Source organism: Molothrus aeneus, chromosome 6 (genome assembly GCF_037042795.1).
Source record: "Molothrus aeneus isolate 106 chromosome 6, BPBGC_Maene_1.0, whole genome shotgun sequence".
Classification (NCBI taxonomy): Eukaryota; Metazoa; Chordata; class Aves; order Passeriformes; family Icteridae; genus Molothrus; species Molothrus aeneus.
This window is the reverse complement of record NC_089651.1, coordinates 59,851,926-59,870,396: the sequence shown is the minus strand read 5'-3', so window position 1 is coordinate 59,870,396 and position 18,471 is coordinate 59,851,926. Positions and strand designations below refer to the sequence as shown.

At 52.7% G+C, this 18,471-nt stretch overlaps 1 protein-coding gene across 5 annotated transcripts in view; it reads left to right on the top strand.

Annotated features, from left to right (window-relative positions):
- SAMD4A (sterile alpha motif domain containing 4A) overlaps window positions 1-12,495 on the top strand; it is a 102,982-nt gene extending 90,487 nt beyond the window's left edge. For 2 of the 5 annotated variants that reach the window (XM_066552957.1, XM_066552954.1), the window contains 6 exons: window positions 308-393; window positions 1,854-1,972; window positions 4,321-4,522; window positions 5,120-5,246; window positions 6,744-6,827; window positions 8,788-12,495. In XM_066552957.1, the coding sequence (XP_066409054.1) occupies window positions 308-393; window positions 1,854-1,972; window positions 4,321-4,522; window positions 5,120-5,246; window positions 6,744-6,827; window positions 8,788-8,816 (647 nt within the window). In that variant the 3' untranslated portion in view covers window positions 8,817-12,495. Of the gene's footprint in view, window positions 1-307; window positions 394-1,853; window positions 1,973-4,320; window positions 4,523-5,119; window positions 5,247-6,743; window positions 7,974-8,787 lie in introns of those variants that run through there. The other 3 variants (XR_010783896.1, XM_066552955.1, XM_066552953.1) reach the window with 3 other exon arrangements.
- Window positions 12,496-18,471: the final 5,976 nt, after the last annotated feature.

Below are 18,471 nucleotides of genomic sequence, written 5' to 3'. Positions count from 1 at the left end.
CCATGGGAGAAGGAGCTCTCCTGCCTATGAATAGGGATTAATCCTGTGCCCCTGAGTTGCTTAGGTCTAATTTGGGGACTCCAATGGTGCTGCTCTGGATTTACACCATCATAACAGAGAACAAAATCTGGCCCTAAATATAGGAAGGTATGGCAGGAATTGGGGAAGGGCGTTTTTTCTCACTGATGAAAAACCTACTCGTGGTTACAAGGGAAACAGGATGTCCAAGGTGGTTGTGGGACCCCTCCTGGGCCCCATCCTGGTGTCCCCATCCCCATTTCCCTTCTCTTGTTCTTTTTTTTTCCAGTCTGCACACAACTTTTAGTTTCCCGACCCGATGAAGAGAATATAAGTTCCTATTTACAGCTCATAGACAAATGTCTAATCCACGAGGTGAGTCGTGTCAGATCATCTAAAACTGTTGTTCTCATCACTTGGAAACTGTTTCCAAAGTGTCTGTTTATGTAAACCTTTGGGTTTCTAACACAAATATTTTTGGGGGGTATTAATAGTAATTCTGACAGAGCAGGCTTGGAGCAGCCGGTAGCTCCAACGTGGTGCATGGAAATGTTGCTTCCCCCCACGCTGCTTTAATTGCCAAGGCCTGGAGCTGGGAAATTCATCTGGCTCGTGACAGTCCCAGCAGCAGCTGGATGAAAGCAAGAATCAGTCCCATCAGCAGCTGGATGAAAGCAAGAGCCCTGGGATGAACGTGCAGGTGGTTCCCATCAGACAGACCCGGCGATCCCTCGGCGTTGCCTCCTCCTGTTTTGCACCACGTGCTCTTGGGATTTTGCAACAGGGATTTTCCATCTGTTCCTGCTCCAGAGGATCTGCCTTGGCTGGGTGATGGCTTGGGATGGCCCAGGCTGTGCCACAGGGCTCTGGCACGCTCCTGCCTGCTGGCAGGGAGGGATGGCCGGTGTCCCTGGTGTCCTGCAGTGTCTCCTACCTGCTCTGGCAGCACCTGGAAGAAGCCGCTTCCATCACCTGCCTGTATGGGAGCAGAAGTTGTGGAAGCTGAGGACCAGAGAGCGAAGCCAGGAGGACATGGAACTTTTCCCAAAGTGCCTGCACTTTTCCCAGCAGAACCACCCAGGTCCCAGGACCACCCTCTGCGCTGGCTCCGGCGTAATCAGCGCCAGGAGAGAGCATCTCCTCCTGAGCGGTTCAGAGCAATCAAGTCAGGCACTAATTAGCCTCCAGATTGTCCTCTGGAGACTTCTGCTGCTCTCCAACAGAGACCTGGGGTGTCTAAAGTTAGCAGTGGTGGCACGTGGGTGTCCCTGTCACCCACGCCTCCTGCCTGGAGCTCCGGGAGCAGGTCTGTCACTGCCAGGGTGACCTTTGCAGGGAGCCTGGGTGGGTGACAGACTCACCCTGGGTGACCTCCCCAGAGCCTGTCAGTGCCAGGATCACAGCCAAGCTCTGCCCAGCCCTGAGAAGGAGGATAGAATGCAGGATGCCACAGGGCAGCTCAGCTTTCCAAACCCCAGCTTTGCTCACCCTGGCAGCATTTCTAGAGCCACATCCAGGTGACAAGTGTCACCACCCGTCAGGACCCACCGTCAAAGCCTCGCTCTGCCAAAAGGAGTTGGCAGCCTTGAGGCAGAGCTGGGCTGTCACTCTGGGACACAGGGAATGCTGCCAGCATTTTCTCCACCTGAGATGAGTAAATCCTGAGGAAAGACCAGTGTTTCCCCCGGGACTTTCTGATGGGGCTCAACTCACCCCATCACCTGCTCCAGCTGCTTTTCTTTACCCACACTGCCACATGCACATCCCTGCTGGCTTTGTCCACAAGAATATTCATCCATTTCCTATTTTCCTCTCTGTTTTTTTTTTTGGGGCAGGCGTTTACAGAGATCCAGAAGAAGAGGCTGCTGTCATGGAAACAGCAGGTGCAGAAACTCTTCCGGTCTTTCCCTCGGAAATCCCTCCTGGAGCTGTCGGGCTATCGGCAGCAGAGGAGGTACGTGGGAACATGGGCCAGCAGTGGGAACATGAGCCAGCAGTGTGCCTTGGTGGCCAAGAAGGCCAATGGCAGGAATGGTGTGGCCAGCAGGACAGGGAGGTCATTCTGCCCCTGTACTTGGCACTGGTGAGGCCAAACCCTGAGTGCTGTGCCCAGCTCTGGCCCCTCAGTTTGGGAAGGATGTTGAGAAGCTGGAGCACATCCAGAGGAGGCAATGAGGCTGGAGAGGGGCTGGGAGCACAAACCCTGTGAGGAATGTTTGAAGGAGCTGGAGAAAAGGAGGCTCAGGGGTGCCCTTATTGCTCTCTACACCTTCCTGAAGGGAGGCTGCAGACAGGTGGGGCTGGTCTCTGACAGAACCAGAGGACACAGCCTCAAGCTGTGTCAGGGAAGGTACAGGTTGGATATTAGGAAGAAATTTTTCACCAAAAGAATAATAAAGTACTGGAATGCTCTTCCCAGGGAGGTGATGGAATCACCATCTCTGGATGTGTTTAAAAAAGACTGGACATGGCACTTGGTGCTACAGTTAAGGTGTTAGAGCACAGGTTGGGCTCAATGATCTTAGAGGTCTCTTCCAACCTCATTTTTCTGTGATTCTGTGATTTTGGCAGGGGGGGATGGATGCAGTGGCCAGAGCAAGAGCACTCCAGGTGGGAACATCCCCTCAGAGGGAGGTATGGGTCCTGCTGGGTTCAGAGCTGTGTTTAGGGAAGAGGAAGGGTTGGAAAAGCTTCAGCAGTGGAATCCCAGGTGCTGGCTGGGAAGGGAGCACAGCAGGCAGTGCCCAGGTGTGTGTGGTGCCTTTCCCTCCCATCCCACCCCGCCTCCGTGGCTCCAAACCCAGCACTTCCCAGCTGTGCAGGGTGTCCCCAGTACTGGGCCCTTTCCCTGCTGCCCTTTGTGATGGCATCAGCAGTGGAGTTTCCTCCAAAAGCTGTCAAAGGGCAGAAGAAAAGGCTGGAAGCTCTGCAGAGCCAGAGGTACAGTCAGAGAGCCAGGCAGGGCTGTGTTGGGAACACCATGTTTGCTCACTTCCAAGGTGATGCTGCATTTCAGGTGATCCTAGAAAGCATAGGGTTTGTGCCAAAAAAAAGATTTTTAAATCACTTTTAACAACATCACCCCTTTGTTTCATTTTGCAAAGCCTGATTTGTTGCAAGTTTTTTATTCCCAAAACAGACGGTGTTTTGGAGATAACTGGGAGTATAGGAACTTCCAGGATGAGATTTCAGCTCCTTTAGCTCAGCCCTTCTTAATAAAACTTGGATTTATTAGGTCATTCTAACCAAATTTTACAGAACTTGAGAAGTCTCAGAGGTGACCATATTTGTAAAAACAAACCTCCTAGAAGGGGAGAAAGAAAATGCAACAGCAAAAGCTGAACTTAAATTAGACACTGGAGAATCCACTCATGAGAATTCTCAAAGAAATCAAGTTCCAGGGGCATTACCTGGATTATTTTAGATTGTATTTAAGAACAGACCCATTTTGCAGGAGTAAAATAAGCTTTAAAGAAAACCAGTGTGGATCTGAGAACTGCAGGAGGGTGGGAAGGCGAGCGGCAGAAGGGAAGAAGAGAGGATGCTGCACACCCAGACTGCCTCCTTCCCACTGCCTGTGCAGGGTGGAGGGACCACCTCTGTGGGGTGGGAGGGTCAGGACCCCTTAGAGGGGTCAGTGTCTCACCCTCAGTGGGGTGGGAGGGTCAGAACCCCCTTGGAGGGGTCAGTGTCCCACACCTGATGGGATGGGAGGGTCGGAACCCCCTCCCAGAGAGGCTCAGTGTCTCACCTTGGTAGGGTGGGAGGATCAGGACCCCCTCCCAGGGCTCAGTGTCTCAGCCTTGAGGTGGGGTGGGAGGGTCAGAACCCCCTTGGAGGGGTCAGTGTCTCATCCCTGGTAGGATGGGAGGGTCAGGGCTCAGTGTCTCACCCCCGGTGGTTTGGGAGGGTCAGGGCTCAGTGTCTCACTCCTGGTAGGATGGCAGGGTCAGGGCTCAGCGTCTCACCCTCAGTGGGATGGCAGGGTCAGGGCTCAGTGCCTCACCCTCAGTGGGATGGCAGGGTCAGGGCTCAGTGCCTCACCCTCAGTGGGATGGCAGGGTCAGGGCTCAGTGTCTCACCCCCGGTGGTTTGGCAGGGTCAGGGCTCAGTGTCTCACCCCCGGTGGTTTGGCAGGGTCAGGGCTCAGTGTCTCACCCCCGGTGGTTTGGCAGGGTCAGGGCTCAGTGTCTCACCCCCGGTGGTTTGGCAGGGTCAGGGCTCAGTGTCTCACCCCCGGTGGTTTGGCAGGGTCAGGGCTCAGTGTCTCACCCCCAGCTCTCTCTCTCTCTCTCTCCACAGCCGAGGCTTTGGCCAGTCCAACTCGCTCCCGACCGCCGGCTCCGCGGGGGCGGGGCTGGCCCGGAGGAACCCCCGGCAGTTCCAGATCCCCTCCCGCAACCTCCCCACGGCCCGGCTGGGGCTGCTGGGCCCCACGGGGCTGCTGGGCACCCCCCAGCGCAGCCCTGCTGCCAGCCCTGCCATCCTCAAGCAAGGCAGACAGGTTGGTCGGCCTTCCTGACATTCCTGGCTCTTCCAGCCCTGTCCCACGAGGGAGCTTCCTTCGTTTTTCCTTCTCTGACTTGTCTAGATCATCCCCAGTTTTTTTCCCACTCTTCCAGCAGTTTGCAGGCATTTGGGTTGGGCTCCCCTCTGTGCGGTGGGATGTGGAGGTGGGAGCAACAGAAGGGGAAAAGCTGAGTCCTTAAAGCGGCTTATAAAAGAGGGAGAGGGGATTTTGGCAAGAGCAGATTGTGGTAGGAGAAAGGGGAGCGTTCTAAATTGGCAGAGGGGAGATTTTGATGAGATGCTGGGAAGGAATTCTTCCCTGTGAGGGTGGTGAGGCCCTGGCACAGGATGCCCAGAGAAGCTGGGGCTGCCCCTGGATCCCTGGCAGTGTTCCAGGCCAGGCTGGACAGGGCTTGGAGCAGCCTGGGACAGTGGAAGGTGTCCCTGCCCATGGTAAGGGGTTGTAACGAGATTATCTGTAAGATCTCTTCCAACCCAAACCATTCTGTGATTCTACAAGCCCAAAGTGGCTATAAACCCACAGCACAGAGGGCTTTGCTTTGCATCCCACCCCTGTGTTTGCTCCCCACAGAACCTGTGGTTTGCCAACCCTGGGGGCAGTAACAGCATGCCCAGCCGGAGCCACAGCTCGGTGCAGAGGACGCGCTCGCTGCCGGTCCACACGTCCCCGCAGACCATGCTGATGTTTCAGCAGCCAGGTAAGCAGCACAGGGGTTTTTCCACTCACCCACAGCCAGGTGAGGTGAGGGGAGGTGAGAGAGGAGCTGTGCTGGTGAGCCTCCCCACAGGCACATGGCACACAGTGTGTTCCCACTGGGGTATCTCTGAATTCCTGGGATAACCATACACATCACTGGAGGGATTTCTGACCCTGGATGTGCCACCTTGACTCTGTGTTACAGTGCTGGTGTCTTGCCTAGCTCATTTCTGAGGGGCTGCTGTCAGGAGGGAAGGTGGTGGCTGATCCATCACCTTTTCCTGCTGGATGGCCACAGCCCCGCTGCGGAAGGACTGCCTTCATGCACTCAGGGGAAATGGTTTCCACAGTGCGTGTGAAGGGAAATGCCGCTGTGTCAGTGCTTCCTTCCCCAGCACTGCCAAAGTGCTCCTGTGTATAGGAGCATCCTCTGATTCAGGGAGGATCCCTCTGACCTTGGACCCTGGACCTGGAGCATCCTGGCCCTGAGGAAGCCTCTTTGTGTATCCCTTCCTTAGCTTTGAGCCTTTTCCTACCAACACCCCACAACCATTTACACCTCGGGACAGGGAATCCATCCCCCAGTGAGCTTTCCCTCATCCCTACACTCCTGCTGCTTTGGGCTGGCAGCCAGTGGTGTTAAACTGCAGCATTTGGGCAGCAAATGTTCCCTTCAGCAGGAGCAGCAGCTGTTCCCAGGTATTGATTAAATACCAGGACAAGGGCACATTTCTCAGGCGCTGGAGGAGAATAAATGGGTTTCTCTTCGTGTCGGCCTGCGGTGGATGAGGGCGTAGGAGGATCTGGGAGCCAAAGACGTGGATTAAATCACAAGGAAAATAAGCAATGATGTGATGCTGGGCTCACAAACCACTGTTTGCCAGGCTGTGGGGGGACCTCAACCCTCCTGGATCTCGTCCCATGTTCCTGTGAGCCAGTGGAAAGCGGGAGATGCCATCCAGCACAGTAGCACAAGCTGTATTTGCAGGTTTTGCTGCAGGGTGGGGAAAGTTTGCTTCTGTTTAGATTAGGACAGGGGTGTTGGAACGCTCCAAACTTCATGTGTGTGTCCCCTTTTTTGTGCTCACCCTCCCAGGGATGTGGCAGTGATGACGTGGGAGGCTGAGTGGGAGCCAAGCTGGTCCCAGAGAAGCCAGACAGTGGCTGTGCTGGTCTGTGCTGCCATCCCATGTCCAAGCATGGACAGCATCCATCCCCAGGAGATAACCAGGGCTGCCCCCTCCCTGGGTGGGGCTATGCTCTTGCTCCAGCTGCCCCTCACATCCCTCATCAGCTCCTGAACCCCCTCAGATTCATCCTTTACGGATAACGGGGTGATGACTGCTTCTGTGAGTGCCTCTTGCTGAAGATGATTTTTCTGGGAGACCTGTCAGACCCTCCTGGGGCATTTTTCAGATGGTTTTTCCCACACAGAGCAGGCAGGCAGGGTCCCTGCCAGATCCCTGACCAGGATCCCTTATTCCCTTTGTCCCTGCAGAGTTCCAGGTGCCGGTGACTGAACCTGACATCAACAACAGGCTGGAGTCCCTGTGCCTGAGCATGACGGAGCACGCACTCAGCGGTGAGCATTCCCTCCTCCTGGGGCTCTTCCAGCACGTCCACGCCTCCTCCGCTGAGCCCCCCAGCACCTGCCCCTGCCCCGTGCCCCCCAAAAGCTGGGACAGGCTGTGGCTGTGAGAGCAGCACGGGGCTGGATGCAGGGATGCTCGGGGGGTGTTCCCATGGGAACCTTGGCTTCTCTCGGCGAGGCGGCCGGGGCAGGGGGCAAAGCCGAATGCAGGGATCGCACCAGCACCAGTGGAGTCTGTGCTAATTAGCCACTCTTCAGCTTGCTAATGATAATTAGTGTTAGCTCGCTACTCTCGTTAGCTCTCGATAAAGCCCCTGCCGCCAGCGCGCTCGGATGGGTCACGGCTTTGGAGCGTTGTGCCCTCCTGCCACCGGATCCCTCCTCTGGCCAGGGGTGAATCCCTGCCAGGCTGTGCCAGGGGCTGTGCCAGGGGCTGTGCCGGGCACCGTGCCCTGGTGCTGGCAGTCCTCACACAGCCGGGGGTGCCAGCAGATAACGGGCACGGGGAGGGAGGAGGAGCGGGGCAAAACCAAGCGGGGAGGATGGAAGGCAGCAGCAGCAGAGCAGTGGAGAGCCCGTGCAGCACAGAGCCCCAGCTGGCACCAGAAGCTCCCGGTGTCCAATGGAGGCCCAGGCACAAGGGATGGCCCCGGCGATGGGACGAGCGCGGCCGCCCGGAGTCCCCAGTGACCGGCTCGGGTCTGCTGTGGAAACCCTGGACTGTGACCCGTGGCTGAGGACAGGAGCCCTCGGAGAGGACGAGTGCCACCAGGCTCCCTGCAGATGCAGCAGCCCTTCCTGGGGAGAGGAACGGGAGAACAAGGACTGTGGGAAGCAGCAGGGCCCTGGCAGCATCCCTGGCTGGGAAAACAAGGACACTTCTGTCACCCGAAGCGTTCCTCCGGCGCGTGCCCAGCCGAGGCTTAGCTGTCTTGTTCCTCTGCAGGGTACTGTTCCTCCAAGTTATTTTTTCCAGGTCGCATTCCCCGAGCCTCTCCAAACCGGTCGTGCTATAAATAGCTCTTAAAAAAATAAACCTTTCGGGGGAGAAAAAACAAAAAAAAAAGGCGTAACAAACCTGTTTGTTTTTAGTGTCGAGGAGGGAGGCGGCTGTGGTGCCCCAAGTGGTAACAGGGAATCCTCTGTTCCACAGCCACTCTGGGAGCTGCCTCCTGCCACTCTCCATCCTGGGGATGGTGTTTGGGATGGGGGATGGGGGGTGGGATCAGGGCTGGAGGGTTGGAAATGCTGTTGGGTGCTGATTTCTGCCCCTGGGGGTGGGGACAGGGGGCTGCTGGTACTGGGGTCAGTTGTGAGGCTTTGGGGTGGGTCATGGACCCCTCGCTCCTGGGGTTGGGCTGTGGCTGGATGCATCCCTGCTGTCACAGGGTGCTGGGAACAGGGGCTGTGGGGAGACAGAAAGGATGCCTGGGGGCTTTCCACGACCCTCAGATGGAGGAAAACTTTGCATCCTCTGCGGTGCAGCTGTTGCAGGGTTGGGTGAAGTGTGGGCAAGGCAGCCCCTGCGACCAGCTCTGTCCCTGTCCCCTGACTCCTGGTCAGGGACACATGAACTTGTCATGCTGTAGGAGAGTCCCAGACTGTCACCTGCCTTGTGACGAGTCCAGGCTGCCCAGAAACCCCCTCTGCTCCTGGGAAAGTGGTTGTGGAGTTGTGGCAGAAGGCCTGGACTGATGTTGGGACAGCAACCTGGGGAAGCTGCTGTGGGGTGGGGACAGTTGGTGGCACAGAGGGACCAGCAGAGCACTGACACCCCAAAACCCTTCTGCACCCCTTGGGGAGATGGGAGGTGGTGGGGGTGGCCCCAGCACTACCTCACTGTAGGGGCTGTGGGTTGGGGGTGCTCTGGGGGGTCCATCCCCTAAATCCCCAGCTTGGGGGGTACCAGTGCTCACTGGGGCTGCTCCTAATTCTCCCTTCCCACTTGCAGATGGTGTCGACAGAACCTCCACGATCTAGAAGGCGTCGCCACGGGGACGCTGGGCGGGACAACAACTGCTGCGGGTCCAGCGGCGAGGTCGGGGCTTGAGGGAGCCTCAGCGATAGCTTGCATCCTTTCTCCTCTCTCCTCTCCTCTCCTCTCTCTCTCTCTCTCTCTCTCCTGTTTTAATTTTGTGAATGTGTAGATTGTCCTTGTGAACATATCATTAGACTTGGAATTTGTGTTGTCATTTATTACATCCATGCTAAGGGGGGGAAAAGATGGCAAAAAAACAAAAATCTCAGCGACGGCGATGAAGCAGCATGGGGAGGTTGGAGCGGACATGGAGGAGGAGGAGGAGGAGAGTGCTGACAATGGAGGGTTCACTGTGGGCAAGCCCTGCTCCTGGAGGAGGATCCCAAGGAGCACGGAGCACCACGTGGGGGTGTGTGACCAAAAACCCTTTGGGGAGGATCCACCTGCCCTGCCAGGGGCTTCAGAGCTGGCAGTCCCATCTCTCGAGTTTCGCCGCTTTCGGGTGCGGGCTGACCCAGTGAGCCCAGATTGAAACAGAAACAGTAAAATAACCCCAAAATTTCCTTTCAGTCTAGCCAAGAGATCTGCAGTGTGGAGGCAGCATTGAGCTCAGGGCAGTGGAGGGTCAGGGGGTGCCTGTCCCTGTGCCCCAGTTGGATTGGGATGCAGGATGGAGCGGGGGCATCTCACCCAGAGGAGGGTCCTGGGGGGAGTCTGTGAATTTGGGGACACTGGGAGAAGTTCCTGCATCCTGGCTCCACACATCTGGCCCAGCCTGCCCAAATCCAGCTGTAAGGGGCTTTTCCAGTATGGCCAATGATGGATGAAGGAGCCTCCAAATAAAACCCAAGTCACAAAGGGCACCAAAATGCAGCTTCACAGCCTTGTTTTCTTGGCATTAACTGTGGGGCTGGCAGGGGCTGGGCTGCCCCTCTCCCACTGCTGCTTTTTATAACAGGAGCTAAATTTGGTGTTAAATTGGTAAATCTGACCCAGCACTGCTCTGACCTGCAGTGATGCTTCTCCCGGTCCCAATGCTGCTCCAAGTCCTCCAATGGAATAATAATAAATATAAAATCAATTAATTGAGCTGATGGGTGGCAGCAATATTTCCAAAATATGGCTGTGAGGAGGACATGGGCAGCGTTGTGTGCTAGGATCAGAGGGAGCAGGGCTCAGGGGGAACCAGAGCATGGGCAGGGCTGGGAGACGTGTGAATCCTTTTGTCATGCAGCGTTTTTAAGTTGTTTTTCTAAAAAAAGAGAAATATATCTATATCTATATATATGTATACAAAAACCCAAGTGCCAAATGCAATGTTTTATGTTTGCTGTTCCTTGGTGTCCTGCTTCCCGGCAGACAGGAGGTGGAGGGGGGTGATGGGGAGGGTGGAGAAGGGAAAACCTGAAGGCCAGGGAGGTTGGGAAGAGGTGTGAGGAGGTGAAGGCGAAGCGGGGTCGGCGCTGGGGACCTGGGTCACCCCCGAGCAGCCCCAGCTTGTGAGGTGTGAGCAGAGCCACCGTGGCAGGGGCCTCCCTCAGGGAGACTCCAGTGTATTTACAGAGCTGAAATTCTATTTATTCCTTCGCTGACTATGGACACGGAGGTTTTCTGATTGTTCAGAGAGATTATTTTGGATATTTTACCTATTAACTTGCTGTGGCTGGGAACCATGATAATGTCTGTTATTAACAACCACCAAATAATTCAATTGTTTTATCCTTTTGATGTTAAAAAAAAAAAAGAAAAAAAGCTTATTTTCCATTGACAGTCTAGAGGTTAATAACGACTTAGTTGTGTTTGCTGTTTCTTGTTTTGTTTTTTTTGAGTAAAAACAACAAAAAAGTGGCTTCAGTTGTGTTCGGGAAGTGCTGCCTGGCTCTGCCTGCCGGTGCTAAGTGCGGGTGGCAGAGCTCCAGGGAAAGAAGCTTAAAAGGGAGGGGGAAAAAAAAAAAGCTTGAATCCTAAAAGAAATAAAAGTTATTTATAGAAAGAAAAAAAAAAAGAAAACAAAAACTCCTCCGACAGTTGCATGAGTGAAGTCAAATATTCAGTAATAAAGCGGCAGTGCCTTTCTTTTTGTATCCCCGCTGCTGTCCCCTCCCTATCCTGTCGGAGATGTCACCACTGCGGGGTCCTGGGGTCAGGTGGGCAAATCCCCCCCTCCTGCTGCCCCCCAGCGCCGCCGGGACCCTCTCCTGGTGCTGTTCCCCCGGCCAGCCCAGCACACGCAAGTGCCCTTGGGCCCGGCGGATGCGACACCTGCGGGGACACAACCCTGTCCCTTCTTCAGTGTCCCCATCCCCGGGGACACAGCCCTGTCCCTTCGGTGTCTCCGTATCTGGGGACACAACCCTGTCCCTTCTTCAGTGTCCCCATCCCCGGGGACACAACCCTGTCCCCTCAGTGTCCCCATCCCCGGGGACACAACCCTGTCCCTTCTTCAGTGTCCCCATCCCCGGGGGACACAACCCTGTCCCTTCAGTGTCCCCATATCAGGGGACACAACCCTGTCCCTTCTGTGTCCCCATATCTGGGGACACAACCCTGTCCCTTCAGTGTCCCCATCCCCGGGGACACAACCCTGTCCCTTCTTCAGTGTCTCCATCCCCGGGGGACACAACCCTGTCCCTTCAGTGTCCCCATATCAGGGGACACAACCCTGTCCCTTCTGTGTCCCCATCCCCGGGGACACAACCCTGTCCCTTCTTCTGTGTCCCCCATCCCCGGGGACACAACCCTGTCCCCTCAGTGTCCCCATCCCCGGGGACACCCCGAGCTCGGCTGCGCTGGAGTTGAGCTCAGCTCAGCAAAACCCCCCAAGGGGTTTAGGGTGGCAGCATCCAGCAGGAAAATCCCAAACTGTGATGGAAGCTGGGTCAGCACTTAGGGGAGCGATTTCTGTTGTCACCTTTCTCCATGTCTCATGGGTTTGGCTTTGGGAATGTGCCTGGTGGAAAGTGGGTGGGTCCCGCAGACGTCTATAATTTGCACACAGCGACGATAACACTAAAGTTGATTTTATACGAGTCATCAGAGTTTGCAAAGTGAGTTTTATTTTTTGTATTCCTTTATCTTTACTTAAAGGTGAATGTGTATTCCTCTGGGAGGAATAGGAAGAAAAAAAAAAAAGAAAAATACATTAAAAAAACAGGAATGTTAATAATGTTAAACAGAATACTTCCTCCCTTATTAATATATATAACCCTGATGTATTTATGCCTATTGTAAGCTGACTTTAAAGAGCTTTGACCTCTCTTCTGTTGCATGCCGTTCCCGGGCAGCCTCTCCTTGTCCATGCATGCCTTTTGTCCTGGTTTTTCTGTACAAAGTTAGTGCACAAAAGAACTATTTTTGCCTAGTTAATGTTGCCGAGCAATGCCTATTTTTTAAATTTTAATTTCTTTTTTTTGGTTTTTTTTTTTTTGTCATATACGGCAATAGCATGTTTGTTACATGTAAAAGCTTCCCGATATAAAGAAATACTAATGTTTGGAGATGCCAGTCTTTGCAAGTGTACAGTTTTCCAATGTTGTTCCCAGTGAAACACCCTCGTGATTTCCACTTGCTCCCATGTATTTATTACTCATTTCCTCCCGTGTAACTAGGAACCATGGCTATATTTCATATCTGCTCTATATTGAAAGTGAAGGGAGATGATTAATACAAGGTTTTGTAACACTGGGGTGTGGCGCCTCCTTATTTATCCCGTTTTTGGCAGCCGGCTTCGGACTCCTTCAGGCAAAAAAAAAAAAAAAAATCAGAATTCAATAGATGTTCGTCCCGTGGGCAAGAGGGGAGGAGCCCTCCACAGTTCCACAGGGGATTGGGGATCTTTATTTAAAGCCTGGGGCAGAGCTTCCAAATCTCTGGCATTCCCCACACAGCTGCCTCACTGTCCCTTTGGGGACATCCGTGCCCATGCCCCAGGAGCTGTTTAGATGAAGGATTTTCCTTGGAAATCAGCAGGAACTGGGGCTGGCACGGCCCAGAGGCTGCAGAGGCACACGGAGGCTTGGCCCAGAGCCTCAGTGTGTGTGTGGAGACTTTTGGGGTGGGAATTTAAGGCTGGGTTCTTTCTGAGATTAAAACCTGCACATTTCAGACCCTCCTGGGGCTGGATCAAGCAGGGAAGGACGCTCAGAGCTGGTGCTGCCACTTCCCGTGGATACTCTGCTGTGAGAAGTGCCAAGGGCAGCACCTTCTACCCCTGGTTTTTCCATGTTTTCTCAAACTGAGCCTCCACATCTCCAGGCTGATTAAGGCCAGCCCTGCAGGCTCTTCTCTGCCTCATCAGCCTGGCCATTCCTGCATCCAGGTCCAGGGATGCCCTCCAGAGACCTCCTGGATGTCTCAACCCTGCTCCTGTCCCTCCACAGCCTGGGTGGCTCAGGTCCCCACGAGGAGCAGAATATGCAAACACATTCAGGGTTCATTCAGGTGGTTTGAACACTTCATCTGCTGCTTCTCCTAGGATGAGGCTCCCGGTGAGCTCTCCAAATGCTGATGGTGCCAAGACCCCAAAACCTTGTCCTCAAGCTCCTTCTATCTGGGATGCTCCCAAGCATCTTGGGCCAGGCCACCCCAGAAGGGAAATATTTGCCATGGTGCTCAGTACCACCTGAATTTCCCTGTCCATCCACATCCACAGCCCACTGGCCACGGCTCCCTGCACTCGTGGGGAATTGGCCTCCCTACACAGCTCAGACAAACTTAAATTCCAAAAAAAAACCCATCTCCTTCCAAACAATTTGCCTTTCCAGGTTCCTGTGCTGCTGTCTGGGTCACACAGCACAGGGCTGTCGCACTAACAGAGAATGGAAACAAAAAGGAAAAGGCAGAAACACCTGGGTTGGAAAAGGGGAGTTGGAGGGGCCAAAAAGGCTCCAAGGAAAGTCCATGGCAGCCACAGGTTAGGGAGAGTCTGTGGGTCCTGCTGCCTGGCAAAAGGAAAAAGTCCTAAAAAAGGAAAAGCAGGAGGAGAACAAAAAACATTTCCATGCTGGCAGAAGCTGTTGTGTGAATCTATTGCAGACACTAAAGGCTTTACCTGCCCGTGCACCTGGATTCCAGCACACCTGAGCCCTGTCCAGCCCAGGGAAATCTGATCCCCTTCTCCTGCCTGGCAGGTCCTGCAGCCCCTGCCCAGCTGGGGCAGAGCCAGGAGCTGTTCCAGCAGCTGCTGGGCTCTCACAATCCCAGCAGGAGCTGGATAACCCCACATGTGTGAACATGATCTCCTATTCCATGTCTGCCTATTCCAAAAGGTGGTGGAGAAGCAGCCCCAGCCCTGGAGCCAGGCAAGTGCTCCTTCCAACGGGATGTTCCTGTCCCTTCTCCTGACCCGGTTCCCGCTGTGGGTACAAATTCCTCATTTTTAACACTGACTGGAATATCCCAGGGAACAACCTACCCAGCAGGAAGGGATTTCCCACTCCAGGGAAGGTTTTATGCAAGATGGAGAGGGCTTTTCCAGCAGAGCTCCTCGGGATCAGGGAATAATGAATTCCCCACGTCTGCGGGCTGTGCCAGAGGCAGGGTGATGCTGCTGGCCTGGCTGCCAGCCAGGAATGCTCCCAGGATACACAAATTCCCAGCTGCTCCCGGCAGCCCAGGGCAGCAGAGTGGCCACCTCAGCCAGCCTGGCCTCTGCCACCAGCAGGGAGCTGCTTTAGCTGGGGTCAGCAAAGGGAGCAGGAATGCACACCTGGGATGGGCACCTGGGGCAGGGATGGGTGTCCTGGCATGGGATCAGCCTGGGCACCCACAGAGCTCCCCAGGGCTTCTCCCAGAGCCCAGCACAGGCAGAGCAGGTGCCTGCAGGAGCAGAACAGCTTTAAACTAAAAGAACAGTTTTAAAGTAAAAGAGGAGAGATTTGAATGAGGTGTTAGGAAGGAATTTGTTACTCAGAAGGTGCTGCGGCCATAACACAGGCTGTCCCCAGAACCTGAGGTTGCTCTGTCCCTGGAAGTGTTCAAAGCCAGGTTAAAAGTGTTCAAAGCTTGGAATAACCTGGGATAGTGGATGGTGTCCCTGTCCACAGCAGAAGATTATCTCTTTTTTTTTTGCACCAAAACCATTCGGTATTTCTATGTTTTTCCCTCTTTTCTTTATGGAAACACCCCACTGACAGAGCCTGCTTAGAGGAGATGTGATCCAGCTCAGCCAAAATCCCCCCTTATCGAAAGAAAATATATTTTTGGGCTAATTTTAAGTAATAATAATAATACCTTTTTTAAATCTCTCATGCTGGCATGTAGCCTCTGCTTTTGGACAAACCAGCTCCATCCCCAGCCCTGTCCAGGGGCAGCACGGGGGCTGTTTGCAGCATCACCCAGCAGTGGGATGCAGTGCAGGGTGATGATGCTGCCCCTCTTGCACCCCCACGCCCCCACTCTGGCACTCGGGGGATCCCTGGGCTTCCCAAAAACGCCTTTCCAGCCCCAGGGAAGCTCCTGCGGCTCCTGCAGAGAGCAGAGCTCGGGGCCGGCTCAGCAGGGGGAGCCACAGACTGTGCGAGCCGGGACCCGTCAGTGACACCCTCTGGAAAATCCCTTCGCCAGGAGTGCTTGTGCTTGGGAGCTGAGAGGCCTCAGAAAAGAAGGAAAACAAGAATTATCTGACTGCCTGGGAATGTGGTCTGGAGATCGTTTACCAACAGGTGCATCTTTGACTGGTTCCATGTGAATTGGTTTTAATTAATGACCAATCACCATCAGCTGTGTTGGACTCTGAGGAGTCAGTCACGAGCTTTCATGATCGTTCTTGCGAAACCTTCGGATGTATCCCTTCTGTTTCTTTAGTATAGTTTAATATAATATAATATAATATAATATAATATAATATAATATAATATAATATAATATAATATAATATAATATAATATAATATAATATAATATAATACTAAATATATAAAATGTATTTGTATATATTTTATATATAATATATATTTTATCTATTATATACATAGTATGTTTCTATATCTAATATATATTATAATAATATATTTATAATTATATTAATATATGATTATATATTTTAAATATATAAAATATATTTGTACGTATTTTATATCTAATATATATTTTATCTAGTATATATAATATATATTTTTATATCTAATATATATAATTTATTATAAGAATATATTATATAATATTAATATATTATTATATAATTCTAAATATATAAAATATATTTATATGTATTTATATAAAATATATATTTTATCTATTATATATAATATAATTCTATGTCTAATATATAAAATATATTATTATAATGTATTCTATTCTATTCTATTCTATTCTATTCTATTCTATTCTATTCTGCCTTCTGAGAACATGAGTCAGATTCTCATCTCTCACCTCGTTCTGGGGACCCCCTCAAACACCACAGGGACCAGCTCAGCCCCCGGGACATCCCTGACCTCGGGCATCACCCAGCACCTTTGCAGACCCCTCCCTCCCTCCCACTGCTGCTTCCCTACAAAACCTTTCCCATCCTTTCTTTCTCCATCACCAGGCCCGTTTCCCCCCAGCTGATCTCCTGTGGTGAAGGGCAGTGCAGGAGAGGCTGCAGAAGGTGGGCACAGAGCTGGGGTGCAGCCCCCGAGCCCAGGGCTGGCACTGGGGCTGTGCCCACAGCCAAGGGCTGGCCCCTACACAGCACCAAAAAGCAGCAGAGAGTGTCCTGAGCTGGAAGGGACCCATAAAGGTCCCTCCAGTCCAGCTCCTGGCCCTGCACAGACACCCCAACATCCCCAGCCTGTGCCTGAGAACATTGCCCAAAGCCTTCCTCAGCTCTGGCAGGATTGCTGCAGGGACCACTTCCTTGGGGAGCCTGCTCCAGTGGCTGCATCCTGAAATTTTGCCTTTTCCCTCCACATTGATGCACCTTAGTGACTGCCACCTCCTCCAGGCATTCCTGCAGCCCTCCAGCAGCTCCATGCCTTGCTCCAGGACGAGGGAGCTGAAGAGGTGCCAGCTGTGGGAGGAGCTGTGCTGGCACCTGGGGATGCTCAGAGGGCTCAGAGGCACCCACAGCCAGGGCAGGAGGGAGCTGAGGCACAGACACCTGGCCAGGGTCCCAGGAACTGCTCCCTCCATGGCATCCACACATCCAAGGCCAAAGCAGCACCCCTGTGCTCTGCCTTGGCACTTTTAAAATCATTTTCAGGCCTTTGCAGTGGAGTTGATCCCTCTTAGTGTGGGTTTTTCACCTTTGCTTCACTGGCACAATCCTGGTGTGGAGAAGAAGAGCAAACAGAGGGAAGGTGGTGCATTCACCTCCCAAAACCACCCCTGCAACACCCCAACACCAAAAGCACAATATAAACTTGTTAAAAATGACAAATAAATGCCTTGTGATTATATTCTTTGTGTATTTTAGCAATATTCCTTTGAATACTGGGATTTATTTTCTGTGCCTCCCAGGCCAAGACTCATTAACAAGAGCTTTAATGTTTTATGCCCCTTCAACTCCTAAATCATGAGTGTAACTTCCAAAACAACTGGAAGGCAAAGCTTTTCCTAGAAGTTATGATTCCAGGAGGGCTCAGCCAAGGCTCAAAGGGCACAGTTCATTACAGGCTCTTCCCCAACTCCAGAAACAGGAGCAGGAGCTGCTGGAGCTCTTTAAGGAACTCTCCAAGGTGTGGAAGGTTGTGGAGGCTGCACGAAGCCTCTGGGATGATCCCAGCCCTTGCCTGCAGCCACTCAGTTGCTGGAAGGCAGATTTTTGTCTAAAAAGAGCCTAATTTGGAGCCCAGAGCTGGAGGAATTGCCTGAACTGAAGCATCCTGGTGGGCTTGGCAGTGCTGGGATAACTGTGGGGCTCAGTGGCCAGGGGGAGCTCTCCCAAATTTCATGATTCCATGATAAAAACCTGCCCCTGGAGCTGGAACACAGGTGGTGAGGGCCAAAGGGCCCAGGGCATGGCTGGACATGGCACAGGGATTTATGGAATGGTCACTCCACAGCACGGGGGCAGGAGGTGATGGGAGACACCCAAAATAAACAAAGTGAGAGGAAAAGACCTCAAAGAACCTGCTCAGATATTTTCCCTTGACAAAATAAAATTGATAAGCAACACATAGCACTGGAGAGCATCAGGAAAGGAATGGAGCTCATGATAAATCAGGTGAAGTCCTGGGAAATGGGGCAGGTCAGGGCTGGGAGGATGTCCCCTTATTTAACAGCTTTTGGTCCTTCTGTTTTAGCTTTTTGTTTCAGGTTTGGGTTTGGTTTTTTTTTTTGGTGGTTTTGTTTTTGGGGTTTTTTTAAGCTATAAAGCAAAGTATCAGAAGTAAAATATTTTTTCACCCCAATGAAAACAGACTTTCCCATGATGGCAAAACCAGTGAAGTTCCTTCCCAATCCCACACTTTAAAAAAACCCATAAAAATAGCTAATTCCTTGCAGAAGTGCCTGTTTTCCCAAACAGAGCATTTCCCACCACAAGCAGCAGCTTTCATGCACAGCTGTGGGAAAGGCAGAACTCAGCCTCACCACAAGGATGGGCCTTGCCAATGCCCCTGGGGCTTCCCAGGAGATTTATTTCCACACAGTTCAGACCAGCTTGGATCAAAAGGACAGAAAGGGCTGGAGGAGGCTTCATTCATCCTCCCTTCTCCTTTGCTGGTCCCCAGAGTGG